This window comes from Puntigrus tetrazona, chromosome 14 (assembly GCF_018831695.1).
Source record: "Puntigrus tetrazona isolate hp1 chromosome 14, ASM1883169v1, whole genome shotgun sequence".
In the NCBI taxonomy this organism is placed as follows: Eukaryota; Metazoa; Chordata; class Actinopteri; order Cypriniformes; family Cyprinidae; genus Puntigrus; species Puntigrus tetrazona.
The window spans coordinates 17840699-17863491 of NC_056712.1; the positions used below are offsets into that span (position 1 = coordinate 17840699).

Consider the following 22793-nt stretch of genomic DNA (forward strand, 5'->3'; position numbering starts at 1 on the left):
AACCTCGACACAGAGTAACCTATAAAGATCTCAAAAAGCTGCAAAACAGTCTTTGCTTTATTTTTAAGTTCTAATAAAAGCTTATCAACCACATCTTATACAAAGCGTGGGAGGTGAACTAGCTTGTGAAAAATCTGATAGCGAAGCCTTAAGCCATTTCAGAGGTCACACTCATGGCACCGCTATCCCTTTAGTGCTGCGCGTGTACATCTTATGAACCTGTCACTCACCCCTTTGGCCCTAATGACAGAGAAAAGCCAAGCTTTGAGCTTCTGGTAATATCTCGAAAGGTCATTCTACAGCTGATAATGCATTCATCAGCACTAAAGAAAATTAACTATATAATTTCATGTCCGTAGTTTTAATGTGAAGATGAATTTGTGCTACAGACCATGGGAGAGCAATATGCCATTAGTTTTGGTTGGCCAAGTGAGAGCGCTTTCATTGTGTCTAATGCATACCTGAGTCTAATAATTGTAAAAAGTTTAATCTTACTGAAAGGGTTTGGGCTTTTTAAACAGCACGCACTTCATGGCATGCGACTTTTTGCTGTCGCAGTGCCATGAATTGCAGGCAATTGGACATGAAAAGCTGTGTAGTGCAGAAGATCCTTCTATTCCGTCTTTTTTGGGTGGTTATGTAATCACACGGCTGTTCTTAGTTCATTAGCTGAAAAATCATATTAATCTTATGCAATGGACGTTTGTAGAAAGCTCCAATGAACACATCTTTCTGTTTTGACACTATTAGTTGTCAAAAAAGGCAACCAGAATTTCTGCTGGAAAATTTAAGGGTCAATTTCATAAGTAGTCATTAGGCTTTTCCAAACCTGGCACAATTCATGGCTGCTAGAATCATGAATAATGCTGCTTGCAGCGCACTATTAATCTCGCCCTCGCTTTGAAGTATTCTGCTAAACTAATCCACAGATTTTCTAATAAAAGTCACCTAAGGAGTTTGGATTGATCTGAACAGTATGTTGCAATCAGGTGGTTCAGTGGTGATTTAGTTGATTTATCCCCAGAAACAGTTTTCCCTCCATTCACATACAGTACAGATATTCAATAGACGTGACAGTATTGACATTTATGTTGTCAAAATGCATTATGGTTTTCACCAAAATGTATATGTGACAACTTTGCCACCACAGGAAATGAATTACATTGGAAAACAGAACATTGTTATATTAATTTTATATATATATTTTATATTTGCTCCTTTTGTGAGCAAAACTATTATAAGAATCTTACTGATCCCAAACCTTTGAGTGATTTGTCACTGACATTCATCGCAGAACATTCACCTGAGTCACTGAAGTTTCACGAGACTGTGAGAAATATTTAAAATATTGTTGTTTTATTAAACGAGAACTGGTGTGTGAATACCATTCATAAAATACAGAATCTCTGGAAAAATGAAAAATGTTCTTATTCTCTTTTTTTAAAAAAATAAATAAATACTAGTACAAAAACATGGAAGATTGGTAGATTTGATCGATTTGTTGAGAGTCAACAAAGGTGTCTGTACACAGTGACCATGATGTGTGGGACTAGCCTGCTAGACGCTTGTGAGTGAACATAGTGTCATGGTGCATAGTATTGTAAATGTTTTAGAAATATGTTCCAGTTAGTTTCCGTAGGTCTCAGAGGGTTCACAGTTAATGATTTCAGATGCCTACTTTTACTTTCTTAATAAAGTAGGCATTCGAAAGGAAAAAAATGTCAGTCACTTTATGTGACGTTGTGCAACCAGTTGGTCCTGCAAAGAAACACTGGAAAGGTGTTAATGAATTCAGGAGGGGGTAATAACTGAGATGAAGGTAAGAAGCGCCGGTGGAGGTCAGTCCACATGTGTTCCAGATCTGTCATTGTTGTTGGACGTAATGAACAGCAGGTTCTCGTGACATATTTATATATGCAGAATTTATATTCATCTTTGAAGAGAAAAAGCGCATAATCCATAATGAAATAATAAAGCCAAATCAAGTTATTTATATTTTATGATTCACTTCATTAATAATATTAGCGAAAGTACACTGTAAGATGAAAAAAAAAGAAAAAGTAGGTAGTGGCTGCTGTAATTTCTTGACATCATTTCACCTCTTTCGTGCGAGATATTTTTATGCTGATAGGTTTAAGGTAAAAGAAATACTCAGTTCACAATGGGGGTAATTAAAAATACATTTGATATGTAAAAATGTGTTTGCATTTAATAAGTACAATTATTTGTTCATTTACAGTAGCGTAACCGTTGCGACTGAAAGTTAAGGGGCCACACGCTGCACCCCCGCTTCTGAATGTGTGTATTGTATTACCTGACGTGTATGCTGTTCTCTCTCTCTCTCTCTCTCTCTCTCTTTCTCTCTCTACCTATTTACAAATTCCCAAAAGCCACAAAAAAACAAAACATTCACAAACTCTCACGCACCATATAAAAAGGCTATGTTCTTCCTCTTCAGAGAAAATTTGCATATCTTGCAGGTATTGGCTGTCAGTTTCTGGATTCCTAATGTGCAAAGTACGTTAAAATTTAAAGCAGGCGAATGGAAAATAGATTTGAGACTAGTACTTACATGGTAATTCAACTGGTGCAGGAATGATGAATCAATAGTCTAGCTGTAACATCTTTGACGATGCTCTCATCTATAATGTATAACTCATGCATGTGTAATGAATCAACAAATAATTTGTATTATATTACAGGTCTTGTTGCTCCTTAGTACCGTACGGCAGTTACAACGCATTAAGATGTCTCAGGCAGCGTGAATTATCAGATTGTTGCATGAATATATGTAGGCCGTTGCGTTGCTGGAATATATCACGCGTTAAAACTGCAGTGGCACTGCCTAAAGAGCTACAAAATCAAATAAAGTTGCAAAAAACTCCAGGGATATTAGCCAGTACTAAAAGGGTTGACCCCATAAAGAGTTGCAGCCTAATTATGATTTCATTAAAGTGTTTATTCAATGGAGGAATAGGGACGAGATGAAATTGAATTGTTGGATAAGATGATGGCAGTGTTGTATTGAAGCTCAGAGTTGAGTTGGGGTTTCATCCTATTTCTAGGTTAATTACATGGAGCCTTCACTTCAATTGTCAGAGGAGGAGCATCGCTTAACCTAAATTACACCAAAACCCTGAAGAGAAATTGTTTCATCCATGTAAACCCAAGTCCTCTCCCTCTCGCTCATCTATCTCTTCCCCCGCCTAAGACGCGCCGCCGTCTCCATCCCAGCACGTGCTGCAATCATTACGCTTGCTTCATTCGCAAAACCCACACCTCAGAGACCAGTCCTGAACGTCCTGCACAAATCGCCCCGTTCCCTGCATCAGACGACGAGAGTTTACACGGCATATCTTCAATTTTCCTCCTCAAACAATGGTTGTGTACACAGCTCATTCAAGGTTTGGAAAACGCAACAAAACGTGATTTGAACATCAAGCATCGGACCATCTGGGCCACATTACGAGCGCCAAATAATGACCGGTCCTTCATTGCTCCTCTAATGCGTGTTGTGTTTCACGTATATCGAGAAATAATTCCACGTGATGATATTTCCAAGCAGCTTTTGGCGCGTGCGTCCGCCTTCGTCTCATTTGTCGGTAAACCACAAAGAAAAGGCTCCATTAAAATTTCACACACACAGAGACAGGGCTCCCGGGCCTGAGGTTCGGATGATGGAGAATCTCCAGTCGCCACATGCCATTCATTTCACCTGCTTTTGTTGTTATCAAGGCCGATCTAATCCCTGATCTTACAGAGGTTATTCATTTAGATTGAGATCTACAGCACATGAAAAAAAAATGTATTTAAAATCAATTCGGCTTCCTTTCTATGCAAAGACGGGCCACTTAAGTAATTTTTTTTCAGTCATCCGCGAGCTAATTGGCATCACCCGGGAGCATTCTGAATTATACATGTTTATATCGAATGGCTTGTTAATTGTAAACTGATTAATAATATGCATGCTTTATCTGTCTTTTATGCTACAAAATCATTATGTTGAAGCATTTTTCTGTCTCCTGTAATTTAGTCAAGGACCACTTGATAAGTTCCTTCCTCCATTTACTTGTGATTATCGGTGGGAGTTAAATGTAGCGGTCTGAGCCCTTTAAATTCATGAGTTCTCTCCGAGAAAGAAAAGCATTTTGCTTGCAATTGGTCCATTGGTCTGAAAGAAAGGAAAGACAGATGGCATAAAACAGACAAAAAAATACATCAATGGGCTTTTTAAAAGAAAAAAGCACAGTAAAACTACGCATATGTCTCAAAACCAGAGCCTTTTTTTGTTTAAACGAATGTATTTTTGCAACGCGCTGCCTTTGCAACCAAATGCCTTGATTTTTTTTCAAACATGATTCAAGACAAAAAAGTATTTTAATGTAACCCCTCTTTCGATTGCTCTTTCTTGTTGTCACCCTCTCTTTCCCCTCGTTCTTTCTCTCTTGCACACACTCTCGTTCTCTAAATCCTTTCTCTCTCTCTTTCTCTCTCTGTGTGTACGGTTCGTGAGTGTGCGTTGCAGCCGAGAACTACGGGGGGGAACAATGTGATAAATTAGTTATGCATGCACACAACAAATTGATCCTGCTCTGTTCTGTCACAGAAAGCAGATGTTGCATGCAGTGATGTATGTGGATGAGCAGCATGACTACAGTGCATTAATATTATTTCTTATTCAAATGTAATGCAAAGGACAAACAGTGTCTCTCATTCATGGCAAGATGTGCAAACAATAATAAGCTGTATTTTTCCATTGCTTGATGTATGAACTAATACATCACAGATTCAGGGAGACAAATTTGTTTTTTGTCTTCTATAAAGACACGTTTTTAGGATAAGTCATTTTCTCACTGAACGTATTTTCTTCTTCATTAGAATAAATTTGTTTACTGCGTGACACAGTAAATTATTGTCTGTTTTGCATTTCCCTTCTGATTCCTCGTATTACTCAATACATTGTTGTGAGAGACGTTTTGATGAATACCAGCCAAAAAAAGTGACATTTTCTACATTTTAACTCTCTCATTTACTCAACTCAACATTTACTGCAACCAGAACTGGTATTACAGGAATAACAAGTTAGCTCTCCTGCTATGAGTGCATTCGCCAATGTAACGCGACGTGTATGTAAACAGCATATAAAAATCTGAAGCAATCAGGAAGCAAGAGCTGGTATGATAGAGCCATAAACCAAATGAATAGCCTCTACAAGTCAGAATCTACAAAACCTTTCTGAATAGCTGTTAAAAGGACGAACAAACAACCCAAGGTGTTTTTACTTCTCATTAAAAGTCCCATCCAGCAACATCTGGACAGTTGGCATAAGGTGTCCTTGGTATGCTGTAATAATTGGTCCATGGTACATCATTTGAAGCCTCTTATTAGTCTTTGAGGCTCTTCCACGCACATCCTCTACCGTTCAAGCCCAGGATCATGGAAAACATCCAGTACAACACAAGCGTAGCTGTCACTGATTGGTGGAAGCGGGCTTCGGGACAGATGCATCCTTGCTGTCAGATATCTCCTTGGCCTCCTCACCTCATAATATTCCCCAAGGACATGGCATAGATCCACTCCATGATTGCAATCAACCTTGACTTGCACACAAACAAACAACTATCCTTCACCCCGACCATCGCCAAGCTGGCTCATGCCAGGCAATTCACCGAGCACCAGCATTCAACTGAATCGCTTCGTCTCATCTAACTGAGAAACCCCATGGCCTGTGCAATTGACTCTTCCATGAGCCGTACAACAGCTCGGCGAGACTCAGAGCTGACAATAATAGAGAGCTTTGTGAAGCTAGTGTGCATCAAACTCTGAAATCTTTTATTTCAGACTCTCTCCTTATAGCTGCATGCATACCCCTAACGCTCACCCCCGATGGTAGCAGTCATTGACATTTTGAGAGACAGGCAGGATTACCCTCGCTCCCGTTCTGCCTTCCTCCTCTTTTGTAGGCAGAAAAGCGTTTCATATCTACTTGACAAAAAGACAGTATCCAGTTCAGATGGCTTAAATCCTTACATATTTTATTAGATTCCAAAAGCCCTTCATAATTCATGGCCCTGACCGTATTACTGCCCACTTTTGTTTACGTTTTGCCATTTTCCACCACGGTGGAACGACAAGCCAGCGATCATCATGCCTGAAGGGCGCTTTTCCGTTTGAATGCCAGCTCGAGCTGAGGTCTTGAATGTTGTATGTTTTGAAGGTGAAGGTCAAGATATGGAGCTCCTTTCAAACTTAGACACCTCCGTGTCTTTGTTCATCGCAGTAGAGTAGATGATTGCTGCCAGCCAGTGTAGGATAAAAGTGTCAGCCTGTATGTGCAGGCGTGTCTTGATGTATAGGAAGTAATGGACTTCAGTTACAGTTGATGATGATTCAATCATCCTGTTAGACGTAGAAAAAAGCAGTGGGCCAGAATGTCGCATGCAAAGGTTAATGATCGTTAATAACGAACACGGGGATAACGTCCTAAACATCCTTTGAATACAAGCCTGTTTATTTGACCCGCGTCCATCAGTATGCTAACGGAGAAGCAACGTTGATTTGTCTGAATAATATGTATCCTCTGCATAGCATGACAGGATTTTTAAGAGGCCGATGAATGCCTGGAGGAAGGGGGAACAGTAACAAGTCATTCTTTAACGGCAGGTTGGATAATACAGAGGCATGGTCATGTTTTATAGGGAAGAAAGATCAATCCTCTCTGAAAGAACTTGAATGTTAATATACTGAGGCACACCTTGCAATTTACCTCCCTGGTCTTCAGCACAGTTCCCTGCCAAGCTGCGCTAGACTGATAAGGTATATTAGTGTGTTCTTTCCTCCAATGATTTCTCTTTGTGCCGTTAGTAATGAGTCATGGATCCGGTAGGGGGGCCAGTCGCATGCAGACTAAGGGATGAATAGAGGAAAACCCCATTTGATCATATCTGCGAAACAAAAAAAAAAAGTGAAAAACAGCTCTGCGATACTCTAGACTTCTCATTCACAGCATCTCATATTATGCACAGTACCTTTTTATCACATTAAAGAAACTGCATAATCACTAAAACATTAGTTTGGATTTTACTACAAGAGGTGTAATTAACACTCTGTGTAGTCATCTTGATTACATGTGTTGGTTCGATCTGATTTGCCCATGGGAAGTCGCAGCTTGATGTGTTTTATACTAGGAGAAAACACCATTCACCACTGATTGTAATGTGAAAAGCTTGTGTAAAACTTGCTGTTAATGTACCTGCTAATTTATGAGGCAGATTTTTATTATTAATGTGTTGTATATTCGACATACCTTTTGTAAAGAATATAAATATTGTAAAAAAAACTAAAAAGTTACGTGCATTTTATACTTTTGAAGTTGTTTTATTTAGTTTTTATGTCATGTGCATTTGTGTGTTGTGTTTGTCTTTAGCCATATTTGATGGAAACCCGATGAACTTTCATCAGAATCATTATCATTAACATTTCTTACATATTTAGTAAATGAAAATGAGTTGGCGTGTTAACATTTACAGCTTTTAATGACATACAGTTATGAAATCTATAAGTTTTGGGTAGTTAGTCACAAAAATGTCTTTCCATTATGCTTATAATTTCATCAGTATATCAGCTTACAATTTTTTTTTCTGTAAATTAGCTAAATCTAATTATTATTAGATGTCTATCTATCCGTGTGTATATCTATCTATACATCTGTCTGTCTGTATTTATGTATTATAATAATATTGTTAAAAAACCTGCAATGATGCTGTGCCAAAACGTAAAAAAAAAAAAAAAAAAAACTAAATAAATAAAGCAGCAGGAAATATTTAACTGCAGGCTTTTGTGCTTTGGAAATGAATATGATGTCGAATTGTGAGCCCAGCACGAGCTAACCAGTGAGGTTTTAATTACTAAGCACAAAGCAAACACTTCACAGCGTTAAATATTGTAACTCTGTCCTTTACGTGGCCCTGAAAAATTCAGACACAGGTATCCAGTGTCACACATCATTAGATTATCATGGTTGAGATAGTGGAGAACAGCTATCTGAAAATGCTTGGCGTACAGTTCTCTTGAAAGACAATATGCATGGAGACACAACAAGGACAACAGCAACCACTGATACGATGAAATCATCATCATTCGTGCTTGCTTTACATGCAGTGCTTTTAAGATTTCATTCACATATGCCTCTTCCCAAATGTTACCCTCACCGCCCCATTTACAGCAGGAAATAAAACAATGTCCAAGATTAGATGGGCAGCATGACATTTAAACTGCTCTGTGCATTTGGCGGATTCTCTAGCCCTATCAGAAATGCATAACTGGTTTCTCTAAAAGTTCATTTTGAGGGTGGCAAAATAGCCCTCTGAATAATTCATGAGGTATTTTGTGCCTTTCATATTGCTTTAAGGCTTTCAGATTTGCATTTCTTTAACATGCCTAGGAGAAGTCCTTCAGTGACAAGAAGTATGAATCTTAAAAATATGAAGGGATCAACCCTTTTAGGTATAGCTCTCGGATAGCTACATTACTTGATGAGGGAGAGAAGCTCCCTGGACACTCCAAATTCCTCCAAAGATGTAGGGTTCCCGGAGTAGATTGTGCAGCTTAGCACAAGTATGTTATCTAATTGGGGAGCCATTTTCCTGAGGTGCTTCGAAGGAAGCCATTGTAAAATGTTGCCCTAAAATAACGCCTGGTAATGGGATGTTAAACACTGTGATCAAATACGCATTAGCCTTAGAAAGAGTTCAAGAAACAGCTTAACTGTAAACATGCAGTTGTATGCAAGAATTGGATATTTGTTTTTTTTTTATCATTATTAAATGCCAACTTTCCGAGCTTAAGGGCACGTCACACTCAATTGAAAGTGTGACCATTTAAAAGCGTGCTGAGGTAAAGCATCAGGACGTGATTGATGTTACGAAGGTTATGGCTTTTGGTAAGAAAAGCTAGCTTGAGGGGACCAGTCAAAGACTGTGATTTGTTACATTGCAGCAGTGTAAAAATTAATGGGAAGATCAATGTGTACATGTTGTGTGGGTGACCTTTATTGAATGTGGGGCTGTGCAAGATTTTCAGCCATCCCCGGCGATAGAAAGTGTTAGATTGTGCTGACAAACCCTTTCTCTTTTTACATAGGTAAATTGACCAGTGTTTTCGCTTCAATTTCTGGTTGTCTGGTTTGAGTGTGTTAGTGGAAATGGAGCATGCTGTGCGCATTTTGTTTAAACGTCTGTCGTTCGAGTCCCTCAGATTTGTCGACGTGTATTCTTAAAACTGTCTGAATTTATGTCAAGCACCCCACGACTAGCCTGGGTATACTAGCCAGTATCAGTATTTAAGGCGATCAAATTAAGTTAAATAACTGTTATGCCATCACCAGAAATGACCACAATCGGTTAACAATTTTCCAAGTTGAACTCAGTTCATTTAATAGCTGTGACTGGTCTCTAAAATGAGACTCCCATGAATGAACGATGAATATCCTTCATCACCAATCAACCGTATGCACAACTGCACAAGCACATTAAACATACTTCATTTACATAAAACACTCAAAAATTAACAATCTATTATTTTAAATATCAGGAATAGGACAGCGTCTAACTCGCGATAAACCGTTTTTGTCCCTGCTAATGTGTTTACCCGACATCTACACAATGGCCTACAGGAATTAGACAACGATAAACTAGATTCATCCGTCTGCCCGTCTGTCTGAGCGTTGGTAACGTCTAATAATGAAGTGGTTTGGCGTTGGACTTAGCACACAGGCGTTTAGAAGCAAAGCGAACAGTGCCCCCTTTTCCTCTCAGGCGAGTCGGTGCGAGGTATCAGTCCGCGGCGAGCTCGAGCGAACGGGGCTCCAGCTCCAGCGGCAGTGCGACTTTAAGATGATGAAGGCTGTGAAATTTATCGCTGGCTCCTCCTCCCCCGATGATGTCAATCGGAGGTGGAGAGGTGGGCAGTACTAAGGAAGCGAGTTCATACAATACGACAGAGATTGCCGGAGCTCTGCGTACAACTACGGCAAAAAAAAAGCTCAGTGTGTGGAAGTGATGCTGCACCTATAGGCACACCGTCCACCTGCTCCGTCGCACCGACAGCCCATGAGCGTTTCTCCAAACACTGATATTTCGCTCTCCATCAGTCCGCCTACCCACGGGATGACATTAAACGCGATTCACAAGTTCTTTAGCTGTTAATTAAACGCACAGAGAAAAAGAAAACAACTTCACTAAACAGTGCGAGGAGCGGTCCCAGGTTTTTTTCTCTTCTTCTTCTTCTCTCTCTCCCCCCTCCCGTGATGACTGTATATGCACGCGCTGAAATAAGAAGTACCGCACATTGACAAACCCATTTGGAGCACCGCTATCTCTCCGCGCGCGTGGGATTCAAGCAGTAGCCAGGCGCGAGACATCCGAGGAATTACATCGTCTCTTCTAAAAAAAAAAAAAAAAAAAAAGTCGTTCGCAGATGTTTTTCGCCGTTCGCGCGCGGACCGTGGACTTTTTCACGACCATGGATCGTTTTCTCTAGTTGGATACCGACTGGTCACTACGTGAAGCTGTTTGATTCTGGGATTTTCTTCAGTCTGCTTCGCGGCACTTCATCTCCTCCAGCAGTGATGCCGCTACGTGACGGGAATTGAGAGTTTCCATATTCAAAGAGAAATCTGAGGTAAGACGCGTCCTCTTTATGCTCATTTATGGGTTATTTTTTTCTATTCTGTGCGTTTTCTGAGAAGAAAATTTTGTTGGATTTTACCGCGCTCCATGGTTCGTTGAAACGATCGGGTCGCAGTTACTTTAACGTCTTAAAAAAAACAACAACGCGAATTAGATTAAATATACACTCACGCGCTCGCACTGCTAGAAGCAAAAAAAAAAACGCAAAACGAAGGGCCTTTGCGCGCAAAAGTCGATGTTATTTCCTCTTATGAATAGGACAGTTTGCGTGAGGAAAATAAACGAATTGTAACATTTTCAGAATAATAATATCACAAACTGCAGGATTTCCAAAAGCTCTCTCGCGGCTTTACTTTCCGCCTTGATATGCGCTAGTCTAGTTTGTCAGTGCGCGGATATAGCTTAGATATAATGGCAAAAATCGACGCGTCGGATTTAACGCAAAGGTAAAGTCGCGTTAAAACGTTTCAGACCGAGAGAACGTCTACAGCCAACACGTGAATAACGGCACGGAGACCGCTCCGAGATCTAACAACTTCTGAAGCGTTCTCCTCAATCTTCCGGCTACAGGAGGATCTGTTTAGTAACTGTTCACAAGCCGTGTGTAAAATATTAATATATTCCATAGTTTGCTTTTTAAGGAAACGGCCGCACCGCGTAGCTCGGGCTACTCAAAAATGCACGGCTGCGTGCAGCTCGCGAGGCAGAAGAGCATCAGCAGATGAAGTCGGAAGCTGATCCAGGAGGATGCGTCATTTTCTGAACCGGTGTGCCGGCCGAGCAAGAACAGGCGTACTTTGTTTTAAACAAAAATCTGCTGCTTTACAAAAACGCCATCGCAACTACACTTTCCGCTTGAATACCACACTCTCTTGGAGGGAAGAGAGATTCCTAAATGATTCTCCGAGAGCCGTTTTGGGGCTGTATAGGAGTTATTGATAAATATAAGGATGTCATTGGCGATGTAAAAGTTATTCGCGTTAAATTATAGCTCCTTAAGATCGGTGTGTATGGTTTCGTGAACATAGTATAGGCACTATATATATATATTTTTTTTTTGTTAGCAAATAGAAATTATTAGCTACTACTAATAATATAAAACCTACACCAGTTGGATCATGTTAAACATTACGGTTCTTATTGGAAGCTTTATTATTTACTGTAGATAATACATTTAGTGTCACATCTGAAAACGTGGTGCTGCTTAACGTTATCAAACTCTAATGGCTACAGCAACAAAATAAAATAACGTGTTCTTAATTCCTCACACTGCTTGCAAGAATCCCATGTTGATATATAAGACTCACCTCGGCAATAACTAGCAGCAATGGTATTTTGGTGCAAACTACTGTAGTTACCATGGTAATTTTAAGGGAAGTGTCCAAACCTAGCATACAAGTGCACTGGGGAGCGCAGTGTAGATGTAATCCATTCTGCTAGCTTTGTTCACATTCTGTTATGCACCAGTTGACCTTTGAGGACAGGTACGAGTGTCAAATCTGATTAATTTCCAATTTGGATTTTCATAGGGACGAGAGTTCAACATTGTTTGATGCTTAAAGGCGAAATGATGCAACTGGTTTTCATTTTTACAGTGCATATCTGGTGGTTGAGCAACATTCGGATATGGAGAAATTCAACAGGCCTTTCTCTTTATAACCCACTGTTTATAGTAATTTTTTTTTACCGGTTGTCACATTTCTTCGTGGAGTGTGGAAAGCACCGAGCCCCTAGAGTCGATGCTGAAAGAACTTTATGCAATTTTTAACATTATACAAGAAAATGAAAATCCTATCTTAGTATAGTACCACTATTTATCTCATTCATTTCCTCTAGCCTATCATTTAAATTGCTTAGTTCTAATTATATTTAATGTCGTGTTATGATATTTGCAGAACATCGTATCTAAAACAAAATTGTCTTCATAAATGAAAGTTAGGGCACATCTAATGGTGTGAGTTAGAGATTATTTTATGTAGGACGAGACACAGATCTTGATCGCCATCGAACACGAAAGCAAAATACAGTACAGTCCCAAAATCCTGTAATCCAGTAACATAACATAGTCAAGGCTTCAAAACTGTATTATGAAGTCAGACGCTTAAATAAACTTTCAGTATTGCTACTAGTGTCGTCAATGATAAGAAAGAACAATTTGAGTGAAGACCTTATATAGCAAAGGCCGACGATATCTATAATATAGCAAGCGTGCGGTCGCCCTCGGCACGCTTTAAACGGTAGATCATACAAAAACAAAAGAAAAACGTGCGTCAACAGTTATTTCTGTCATTGCCGAATACTGAATCTGCACTGCGGTGCTGGTCAAGGTGGTCACACTTAATACAGTATGCTGATATATTAAACAAAGTGATCTTGCATTGACTGATAATTAGAATAAGAGTTTGCCTTCCAACTATGTAACCAGTAATATGAATAGTTATTTATTCTGTATAATTGTTTTATTTTGCAGCACGGTGACCACTCCAGTGCCCTCTATTGGTGATTTTATTTTCTTTATTTATCTTGCGTGCATCACAGCGAGAGAAAAACCATGCTTTACCACCTTCAATATACAGATTATTAGCGTACTTTATCTCTCCTTTTCACATTTCAACAATTTACAGTCTGTTCTCGTATTTTAGAGCAAGGTTATATTAATGAAATTTGCTTAAATTATTTGTTTCTTCATAACTGTGTGCTTATGTGACAGTTTTTATAAGTACTCTAAATACGCTACGTAATTCATAAAATGTGTAGTGGAAAAGAAGCGATGCAAGCATATATGTCTGTCATCTTAAAGCCTGTGATAAAACTTCTCTTTCATTTGCGAAACCCACTTGTGCTTCTAATACCCGTCATTCATAACTTAGCTTAGTACATTTATTTATTTATTAAAAAGAAAATGTATAGGGGAGAAGTGAAGATGATTGGTGCATCACAGGCCAAATACCAGCCTTTAAGATTTAGAGTTTCATTTGCATGTTATACACTTTGCAATGTTTGTTCATATAAAATCAATTTGGGAGGATGATATATCAACAACTGACATGTCGCTCCACCGAAAGTACCCACAATAAATTCCCTGATGTTGGTCTGAAGAATTAAATCAAGTTTTACTATGATTATTTATGATTCAAATTAGCAAAAATCTCAACCGTGATTCATCGCGCACCATTTTACGCAAACAAAATCACTCTCTGTTCCTTCTTGGCTGAAGTTAGCCATAAGTTATTTTGTCAGCTGGCTGCATGGAAACTTTGATAAATTGATAAATGGCAGACATGCATAATCTTTGCTGACGGACCTAAATCGACTCCATCACGTTTGCTACATCTGTTTATCCGTTGCGACTGGCAGCCTGTTTGGTGTGTTAATACCTCCCTATTGATCATTCAATTGATCATTGGTTCTTAGGATCAGTGGAGTCGCCATCAAAGCTACTCAAAGCCAGTCTGTGTGTTTCAAAAGGATCCTAACTTTATGTGACACATCAGTCTAGCTTGTAAAAGTACATGAGAGTAATTAATTAAGAGACACGAAAATACGATAGTGATGTTCCAGAACAACAACGCTACAATAAATGTAATATTCATGCTTAATAATAATACCAGATGTTTTTCATTACCATCTATTAGATTAAAAAGGATGCTTTCTTCGTACATAAAGCCTGAATAAATTATTAAAAAACATGTTTTCTGTTGATGAAAAACCTGACATCCTGACAACACAAGAAGGACAGCAGGTAGGCAGGCGAACAGCTGGCTGGGGGGTTATGGGTCTCAAGCTGCTGATGGCAAAAGGTGGAGGGCGAACTCAAACAAGACATCGAAATGTCAAAGAATCGCGCGCACACAGGGTTTCTTTAAAGCGATAAAGAGAGCGATGCTTCTGATAAGAGCAAGTTAAGTGACACGCTTCAGGCAGTTGTCCCAGTTTAACTTCCATAAGCGGCTTTAATCATTATTCGAAATGTCATTTTGCTTTAATTACCGTTCGTATTAAATTGGATCGTTTTAATCTGATGCCCATTTGGTAGGTTGAACCATATCGATTTTTCCACCTCTGCAGCTTTCAGTTCCTGCTGATTCATATAGACAGAGATTCAGCGTGAACTGGCGGTTGACATGTAGAATTATTTTCTTCCTTGACAGCTCAGCTCGAAATCAAAAAACAGGCAGGCCTGTCCATCACGTTGTCACGTAAAGCACTCCGAAGTCTGTGCGCCGCTCACTCTGGGCTCCGGAGGGAAGGACTGCTTTTGCATACTCCCTGGAATGCATGGTCCGCTGCTCAGAATAGATCACTGGAACCCTGCGCAAGCAGGGAAGAAGTCGGCCCGATACCCATGAGCGCAATTTTCCCAGCTAATTCTCTCCATTCACTCTCAAGCTGCAAGTTTCCAAAGATTGGGAAAGTTGAAACTCAAAGCTTTGCGAATCCATACAGAGTATAGTTTTGAAAGAATTACTCCCAGGAGTAAATCTGAAAATGGCTCTTCGAGTTTTCGCAACAACATAAACTGTCCTAAATATGGGGAGGAGTGACATGTGGGCTCCCGTGTGGAATTGTCTAATCCCAGCACCATGTCCCTGGGTAGCAGAGCTCCATACAAAATGCCACACATCACTTACCGAGAGCTGGAGCTTATACTGTCTACACTGTTTGGTGCTATTTTGGGTTATACAGGTTCATCAGCGCTCTCTCTCTCTCCCCAAGACGGTGCGATTCGTTATTGTTGACTGTAAACTGATGATCTGAAAATGCAAGAGAATTTGCAGAACGAGAGACCCGTCGCCCTTATTGTGCGTCACGGCTAGTGTCAGTAGCGGTTATTTAGATGTAGATCATCTTTTCATCTTTTATGCACTACTCTGCAATGCACTCCTTAGCCAGAAAGTCCTCTTCATTATGGATTGTTGGATACAGCCTTGGACTCTTTCGGGCTTATCAGAGTACAGTAGGTGAATAGTAATTGCTTTGCTCTCGCCGACTCAAAAATGGTGCAATCTTCAAAAGCAAACCAAATCATTTTTCACTACTTTCTTCAAAGAACAACATAACAGTCTGAGAATATGTGCAGATAGTAAGCTGGCCATTGATCACTGTCATGTAAATACTCTGAGTGGTGCTCGTCTGCCCAACAAACCTTTAATGAGTCCCTACAGTCCAGCCGGAGTGTTCACTGTGAAAAACAGAACATCTTGTGACAGCTGAGTCTTGAGCGGCTAAAAAATTGGGGCCTTCAGCTCTCTGTGTGTTTAAAGGAATCAGCCTCTGTGATGAATTTTTGATGTGCGAAGCGAATCTTCAAGGTACACGATGGTGTATCTCTGCTGCGTTTGGCTTTGTTTTTAAACAAACATCCTTTTGGCACACACAAATTACACATTAATGATTTGACGAATGGGGAGTCATTGTTAACAGTATTTCCAGGATATCCCATTTCAAAAACATTATGGCGTGAGCTGTAATTTTTCTTTGTCGCTCTAGTAACGTGCTATATTTAAATAATTAATTTGCCTAAGATATATTGGATACTCCTACAGTTGAATAAATAAAGCTGAACTTTTATTAATGATCCATGTGGATGTTATTTCAATCACTTTGATTTAAAAGAAAGTCAAACTCTTTTAGTTTGGTGTTATTGATGTGGTTATGGTGAAGGGCACTAGATTTAAACAGAAATAGCACTGCGTGGACAATTCTGTAAACTAACAAAACCCGGAGTCTGGAAGTGTTAGCCATCTCCCCCACCAGTTCTCTGTGACCTAGTTGAGTTGTTGGCACATTGTGAAAGCCTCAGCCCTCTGGCTACTTTTATTTATATAATGCCCTGACAGGATTTGTGTGGCCATCGAGCAAGTTGGCAACAAACACTGAAATGCTGATTCATAAATCATGTCTTGGTGCTTTCGAATTATGCCTTTGTCCTATTCTTCTGAGGGATATTGACAGTCATTTGGGACTCATGTCTTTATTCTTAAACTTTAAATCATAAAACTCTTACTTGCACTACAGTTACGTCTTGGCTGCTCAGAATATCAACATACTGTAATCTGATATCATGCATTGTAGCTTTGTTGAGTGTTGCCAGTGGCATACAAGAGTCCATTATGTGCAGTACAAAATCCAGAGAGCCTCTCTAATGCAATTGTATGTTGTATTTGGTAGCATTTGATGATTCAAACAATGATTCCCCTTGTTAAAACAGTGTCTTTTTCTTTTTGTTTTTTAAAAAAAAGTGGTAGTTCACCCAGCAATGTAAACTGTATAATTTACTCAACCTCATGTTGTTACAAACCTGTACGACTTTCTTTCTTTGGAGCTCAAAAGAAGAGAAAAAACTCTTTTCTGTGTATTTTCTTTTTACCCCATTGGCAAATGGTGTTTTGTTTTCAGGAAAACCTCACTAGTTTGAGATTTCAATGAAAACAGGGATCTTTTGTCTTTCTCTGTCTTGTCTTGAGATGTTTATATATTTTTTATTTGAAAGACAAAGATACTAAAGGATTTATTTGCAAGGTGAGGGGAAAAGGGACCATAAAAGCAGTTCATATGCACTATTCTTCTCAGTCCTCCTTCCTATACATTTGGTAGGAGTTTAGTAGTAGTCTGATTAGGTGAGATAATTCACAGTGAGAACTTGATAACCGGATCAGTCCAATGACTCAGTTTTGTGATTCATTTAAAAAGATTCAACTCAAGATTGTTTGTTCACTCTCATGTACATCGATAAAGATTTTAAATCCCAGCCTCTATTATTGTAATTGCATGGAAGAAGCAGATTTTTTCAGCTTCGGTTTTTGTGTGTGCTCTCTTTCTTTTGCACAGAAAGTCATACAGGTTTGGAAGCACATGAGGGTGAACAGAATTATTATATTGGGCTAGCTAATCTCTCTTTAATCTATTGAAGAATCTAAAATGCTCCCCCAAAGAGTTAGCGTTTCAAAGGATCAAAAAGCTATTTGTATCAGTACTGTGTTTCATAGTTGTGAACATGACCATTTTTCTTTTCTCCCCACTTATCTTCCTCTAGCAGACCTTGCAGATCTTTGAAGAGAGTGCAGCACCTACTCTGAGTATGGACTTGGCAAGTGAGGCCCATGTTCTGGTGGTTTTACTCACCTGCCTGTTCTTGATGTGCCGGGCTCAAGAGAAGGACTACACCGTAAAAGAAGAGCAGCCGGAGAATGTGCGCATCGGAAATCTGCGCAAAGACCTAAACTTGAACCTAGATCCAGACGTTAAACTGTCTTCTGCGCTGCAGTTTAAACCTGTCTACAAGACGGGTGATGTGCCTTTGGTCAAGGTAGAAGCAAGCACGGGAGAGATTTTCACCACAGCCAACCGCATCGATCGTGAGAAACTATGTTCCGGAGTCTTCACCGAGAAGCGCTGCTTTTACGAGATCGAGGTCGCCGTGCTACCCGACGAGATTTTCCGACTGGTCAAGATCCGCTTCCTCATCGAAGACATCAACGACAATGCTCCGCTCTTTCAATCGACGGTTATCAACATCTCCATTCCAGAAAACACAGCCATCAACAGCCGCTACCCTGTCCCTTCCGCATTTGACCCTGATATAGGGATCAATGGGATTCAACACTACGAGCTTGTCAAGGTGAGTTCAGCATTCAGCTGTGATTTATTACATGACGCCCCATTTAATGGGCCTCTAATGTCCAGAATAAAAATAGCACAGTAAGCAATAAAAAAAATTGTTTTTGGCTCAAGGTTTTAAAAGTGATTTCCTCTGTTTTGTGTAAGGTAAGTTGTTAATTGCACAGAGATAGATATGAACAATAGGGAGAATGATTCTTTCTTCTAATTGATGTCTTCTGAGAAACTAGCGTAATATTCTCAGCGGCTTAATATAGTCCGCTCAAACTGAAAAGTAGGATAATGGTATGCATGCTATTAAAATATATACAGTAGCAGATACGTTGCTTGTGTATTTAATTTAGCATTTTATACAGTGTCAGAAGGACCATTAACCCCAGAAGTGGTAAAAAGTCACTAAGCACATTCGTGTACATCTGGGCTGTCAGTCACAGCGCGGAAGGAAGATTACGACGTAGCACAGTTCAATGAATGAACTAGTATTCCCCAGAAAGGTCGCCCTGTATTTTAATTAAAATTCAAATACAGTGTGAAATTCAAATACAGTGTGAAACAAAGAACCCAAGACTGTCATTAAAGTGTGAAAGAGTAATTTGTACCTTTTCTTTTGAGAATTAGCCGAATCCTTGCTTTTCATGTCTGATTAAGTTACCAATTTGCATTTTTAAAGAGTCTCTTTCTCTCTCTCTCTCTCTCTCTCTCTCGCTCTCTGCCAAGCTGCTGCTGCTCTCTCGATTGCCTGTGCTTGGAAAATGACCAGTGCGTCTCCTCATGAAATTACAATAAATATGTAAAGGCTCTGTTGCCTTTCAGATGATTTCATTTGTTCTTCGTCTGCAAGTGTAGTGTTTCTTTTTATGAATCATGCATGCGATTTTGGTGAGGGTAGATCTAAGTAAACAGAAATGGAAAGGGAGGATACGTTTCATCCTCTGAGGTTGTTGAAAGCATCCCACGAGCAGCATCTGGCCGTGAATCCACCTCTTGGACTGCGTTTGCACGGTCCTGGGAGAGTTCGAATCTCTGAAGCTCCCACACAGTAATGGTTTAGACCGGCTCACCGTCAGCATGGAGCTGCACGATTAGCATTGTGGGCCACAGCTGCTGCGCGCATAGCTTTGAAAGAGCTCTGATAGCAATCCCTCTTCTGCTCTTTACTCATTCCAGTCATGTCCCCTAAGGAGGAAGCCCTCGCTTATGACACAGAGGGCCGTTATTGCCTACCCCGGTTTTAATTGCGGTGCCATATTAATTGTTCCATCAGCATTAGTGTTGCCATGTCACCTGGAACGGTGCACAGAAGCACCTCTGGACACTATCAAGGTCAGCCTACAGAAAATAATACCATGCATGGCTGGAGGAGTGCTTTCCATTAGAAGAGATTTTATCACTTAAAGAGAACCTCTTTACAAGTCCTATCTGGAGGCCTGTGGATCAGATCAGACTCATGGGATGAGGATATTGACTTTTCTGTTGTGGGTTCCACCCAACTCATTGTTATTTTTACCCTGCCGTTTAAGCACTCTAACCTCACATTAAGAAAGCCGTTTCTCCTCTTTTGAAGCCGTTTGTGTGTTTTTAATCACCCGGGACCGCCGTCATTGTCGTTTTAGATCTCCGCCACATTTTAGATCTTACGAAAGGACTTTCATTGCAGCAAAGTCTCCGCTGGATTGCTTGTTTGGGGGGAGTCAAGGTCAGCATTAAAGTTGTTACCATTTCATTTCAATAATTCATGAGTATTTTGGTTTTCATCTGCGTCTGATTCCGATTTGAAACCAGCTTGGAAGAGAAACTAGCTCAGCTTAAATAATTTATCCAAAGTGTGATTTTTATTTTATTTTTTAAGCTCTCACTTCTCACTTCTTCAGTTATTTCACTTCAAGACAATGAGAAGAGCCGGTCGAATGATGCATTAATGATCAAGGGCTGACAAGTAACATGTCATAAAGAGTTTCCATGAATATTGCACCACAAAGGCTTGCGAATGATTCTCCAGAAAGATATCATCGTCTTAGAACAAAGTAATTGTTGTGCCTGAAGTAGAGCTGAAGGGTTCTGACACTTCTCACAAAAGGTTTGTTTCCCAGGAAACGCTTGCAATATATAAAGTAAATAGTATTAATTAGAACAATTATCTTATCAGATTATAGATGCTCGTTAAACCAAACGCTTTGGAATTTCACTCCCTTGAGCATCAGTTTGAGCAAAAGTGCATTCAGTTTAAGGATGAGTGGATAAGATGAAACTGATTTCTGCCACTGTTCTGGACAATAGTGGACGCTGGGGAAATGGTAACAGATTCTAACCACATTACTACCTGTCAGCTGGTTCCAGGTTTCATTTGTGCCTAATTTCTGCCAGATTGTTTAGCCAAAATTTCACCAAGGAGAGAGCGCTTGTGTTTCGGTCGCAGGCAAATGGCTTAGATCTGATTATAGCTGGTAGTGAATAAAAAAAAAATCATTTTCAGGTGACAACATTTTCAGACAATTTAGTGTACTGTAAGTGAAATATTTATGGCTTTATATGTTGTATTTTATGTATTTAACACTTTATACAATGGTGCAAGGTTCTGAAATATTCCGTTTCTCAGTTGTTGATACTGAGTTCATTCTGAGTCGTTGCTGTAGAAGGTCATCTCATTGATTCATACAGCAGATACTTCAGCCAGTCTGCTAAGCTGAGAGAAACTGAGTTGAACTATGCAAAATGAAGCCCACTGATACTTAATATTCGACTGTTAAGATACCGCTCTCTTTGGGTTATTTATAACCGACATTCGCTTTTGCATATATTTCTTGATTGCACCAGACAATTGGGTTCAGTTTAAGCAAGTTTTTTGGCTTTGTCTTACACCCGGTATCATCCCCTGTCAGTCTTAACTTGAACAAAAGAGATTCATCCCATGTGTCTCTCGTAATGCTCTATGGGTCAGTTGGTATGAATATGTAGATTCGTATGCACTAACTGTATTAATTTCAGACATTTGTCACTTCCCTTGGGCCTGTGATTCATGTTCTTTTTACTCTACCTGAGTCTGTCTGAAGATAATCAGAATTCCCCAGCCTCATTTTCTATGGGCCTAGCTTGAAAAATGATGATTGATCTCCTCAGTGCTAGGCATTTTTAAACCAGACCCATTAACTAATCCGTGTTTTAGCTCCTGTATAAATCTGAAACAATCATAGATAACTAGTGGGAAAAGGCCTTATGGTCACCGTGCATGCATTTGTAACTGACAAGTTGTAACCCACATTTGTCATAACCAAAAGTACAAGAAACAGAATTTTTTGCCGATTTGTAGATATACTGTACATCTTCACGGCAATCAATTTTGTTGAATTGTCACCCAAATTGTTCCTCTTGTAACTTTTCTGTTTTAATGCTAATTATGTATTTGGATGCATTTTGATGTGTGTGTTATTTGCATGTGTTGGTAGTACTGACAGTAGACCACAGATGGTCACAGAATTGTGCCAAGAACCACCAAAGGGGGATGTTACATGATTTTAGCATGTAAAAAGCTTACTTTGTCAACCCAAAATAGAAATTGTCATTTGCCGTTGTAGTTAATTTGTGGCTGCATGCAGTGTGCCCATAGTTAGTGTCTGGTTAGTGCCAGACTAAATGATTCAAGATCACCCATAGCATGGGAAATGCATATCGTATCGTAATCACATTTGAAATATGTGCCTAGACAGAGTAATCTTTCCCAGCTTTATGTGAAGCAGGAAGCTTATCTCTTAAGGAAGTTGCCTTTTCTTGTTCTAGCATGAAATGTTTTTGACTGAAAGAGCTTCAAAGAGCCTCTTTGTTTCACAAATGTGCTTGACTCTCATTCAGGCACTGTTCCCCTGTCTCCCTCGCTCGCCAGGCGCGGAAATATAGAATATGCGTGATGTTTTGCTGTACAATGTAGCCTGATCTGTAATCATAAATATTAGGGCTAGTTTCAGTAGCAAGGCAATTATTTTAAACAGTCGATGCTGGATTCTCAGGGGGATTACATATGCATTTGTTTTCATTTTCCTCCGACTTTGCTGTTGCCTAGATTTAGCTTCTTGCTGGGAGAAAAGGATTTTTTTCAGTTCAGGTTCTTTCCTTTTCTTTAATTTGTGGTGGTCTTGCAGTATACTTCAAAATGGAAGCTTATCTCTTTGACTCCTTTTTCAGCTTCTTTCTTCACATATGAACTTGAAACTGCACAAGCTGTCTTCCATACACTAAATCAGAGTCTTGCTAGTTGGGTAAAACAATAAGTTGTGTGCAGCAAAGCAGAATACACTAGAGGATAGGGCTAGAACTCAATGTTTTATTATTTTATTGCTATGAGATGCAGTGTGGCTTTGTTACTCGTATTGGTTGGTAGAAAATGTTGTTTTTGAATGTTAAATCTGCAATTTTCTGTCAGACAGGCAAATGGTTTTTACATTTAAAAAAAAAAATGTAAACGAAGCACGCTTGTTAAGGAGTCAGCAAAGG

The 22793-nt window shown here is 39.6% G+C and overlaps 1 protein-coding gene across 4 annotated transcripts in view; it reads left to right on the forward strand.

Moving 5' to 3' along the window:
* The window catches only part of pcdh11 (protocadherin 11), a 182328-nt gene that overhangs the window by 11490 nt on the left and 148045 nt on the right, over positions 1-22793 (forward strand). For 2 of the 4 annotated variants that reach the window (XM_043257437.1, XM_043257441.1), the window contains exon 3: positions 17728-18309. In XM_043257437.1, coding sequence (XP_043113372.1) covers positions 17728-18309 — 582 coding nt within the window. Of the gene's footprint in view, positions 1-9868; positions 10681-17724; positions 18310-22793 lie in introns of those variants that run through there. The other 2 variants (XM_043257438.1, XM_043257439.1) reach the window with 2 other exon arrangements.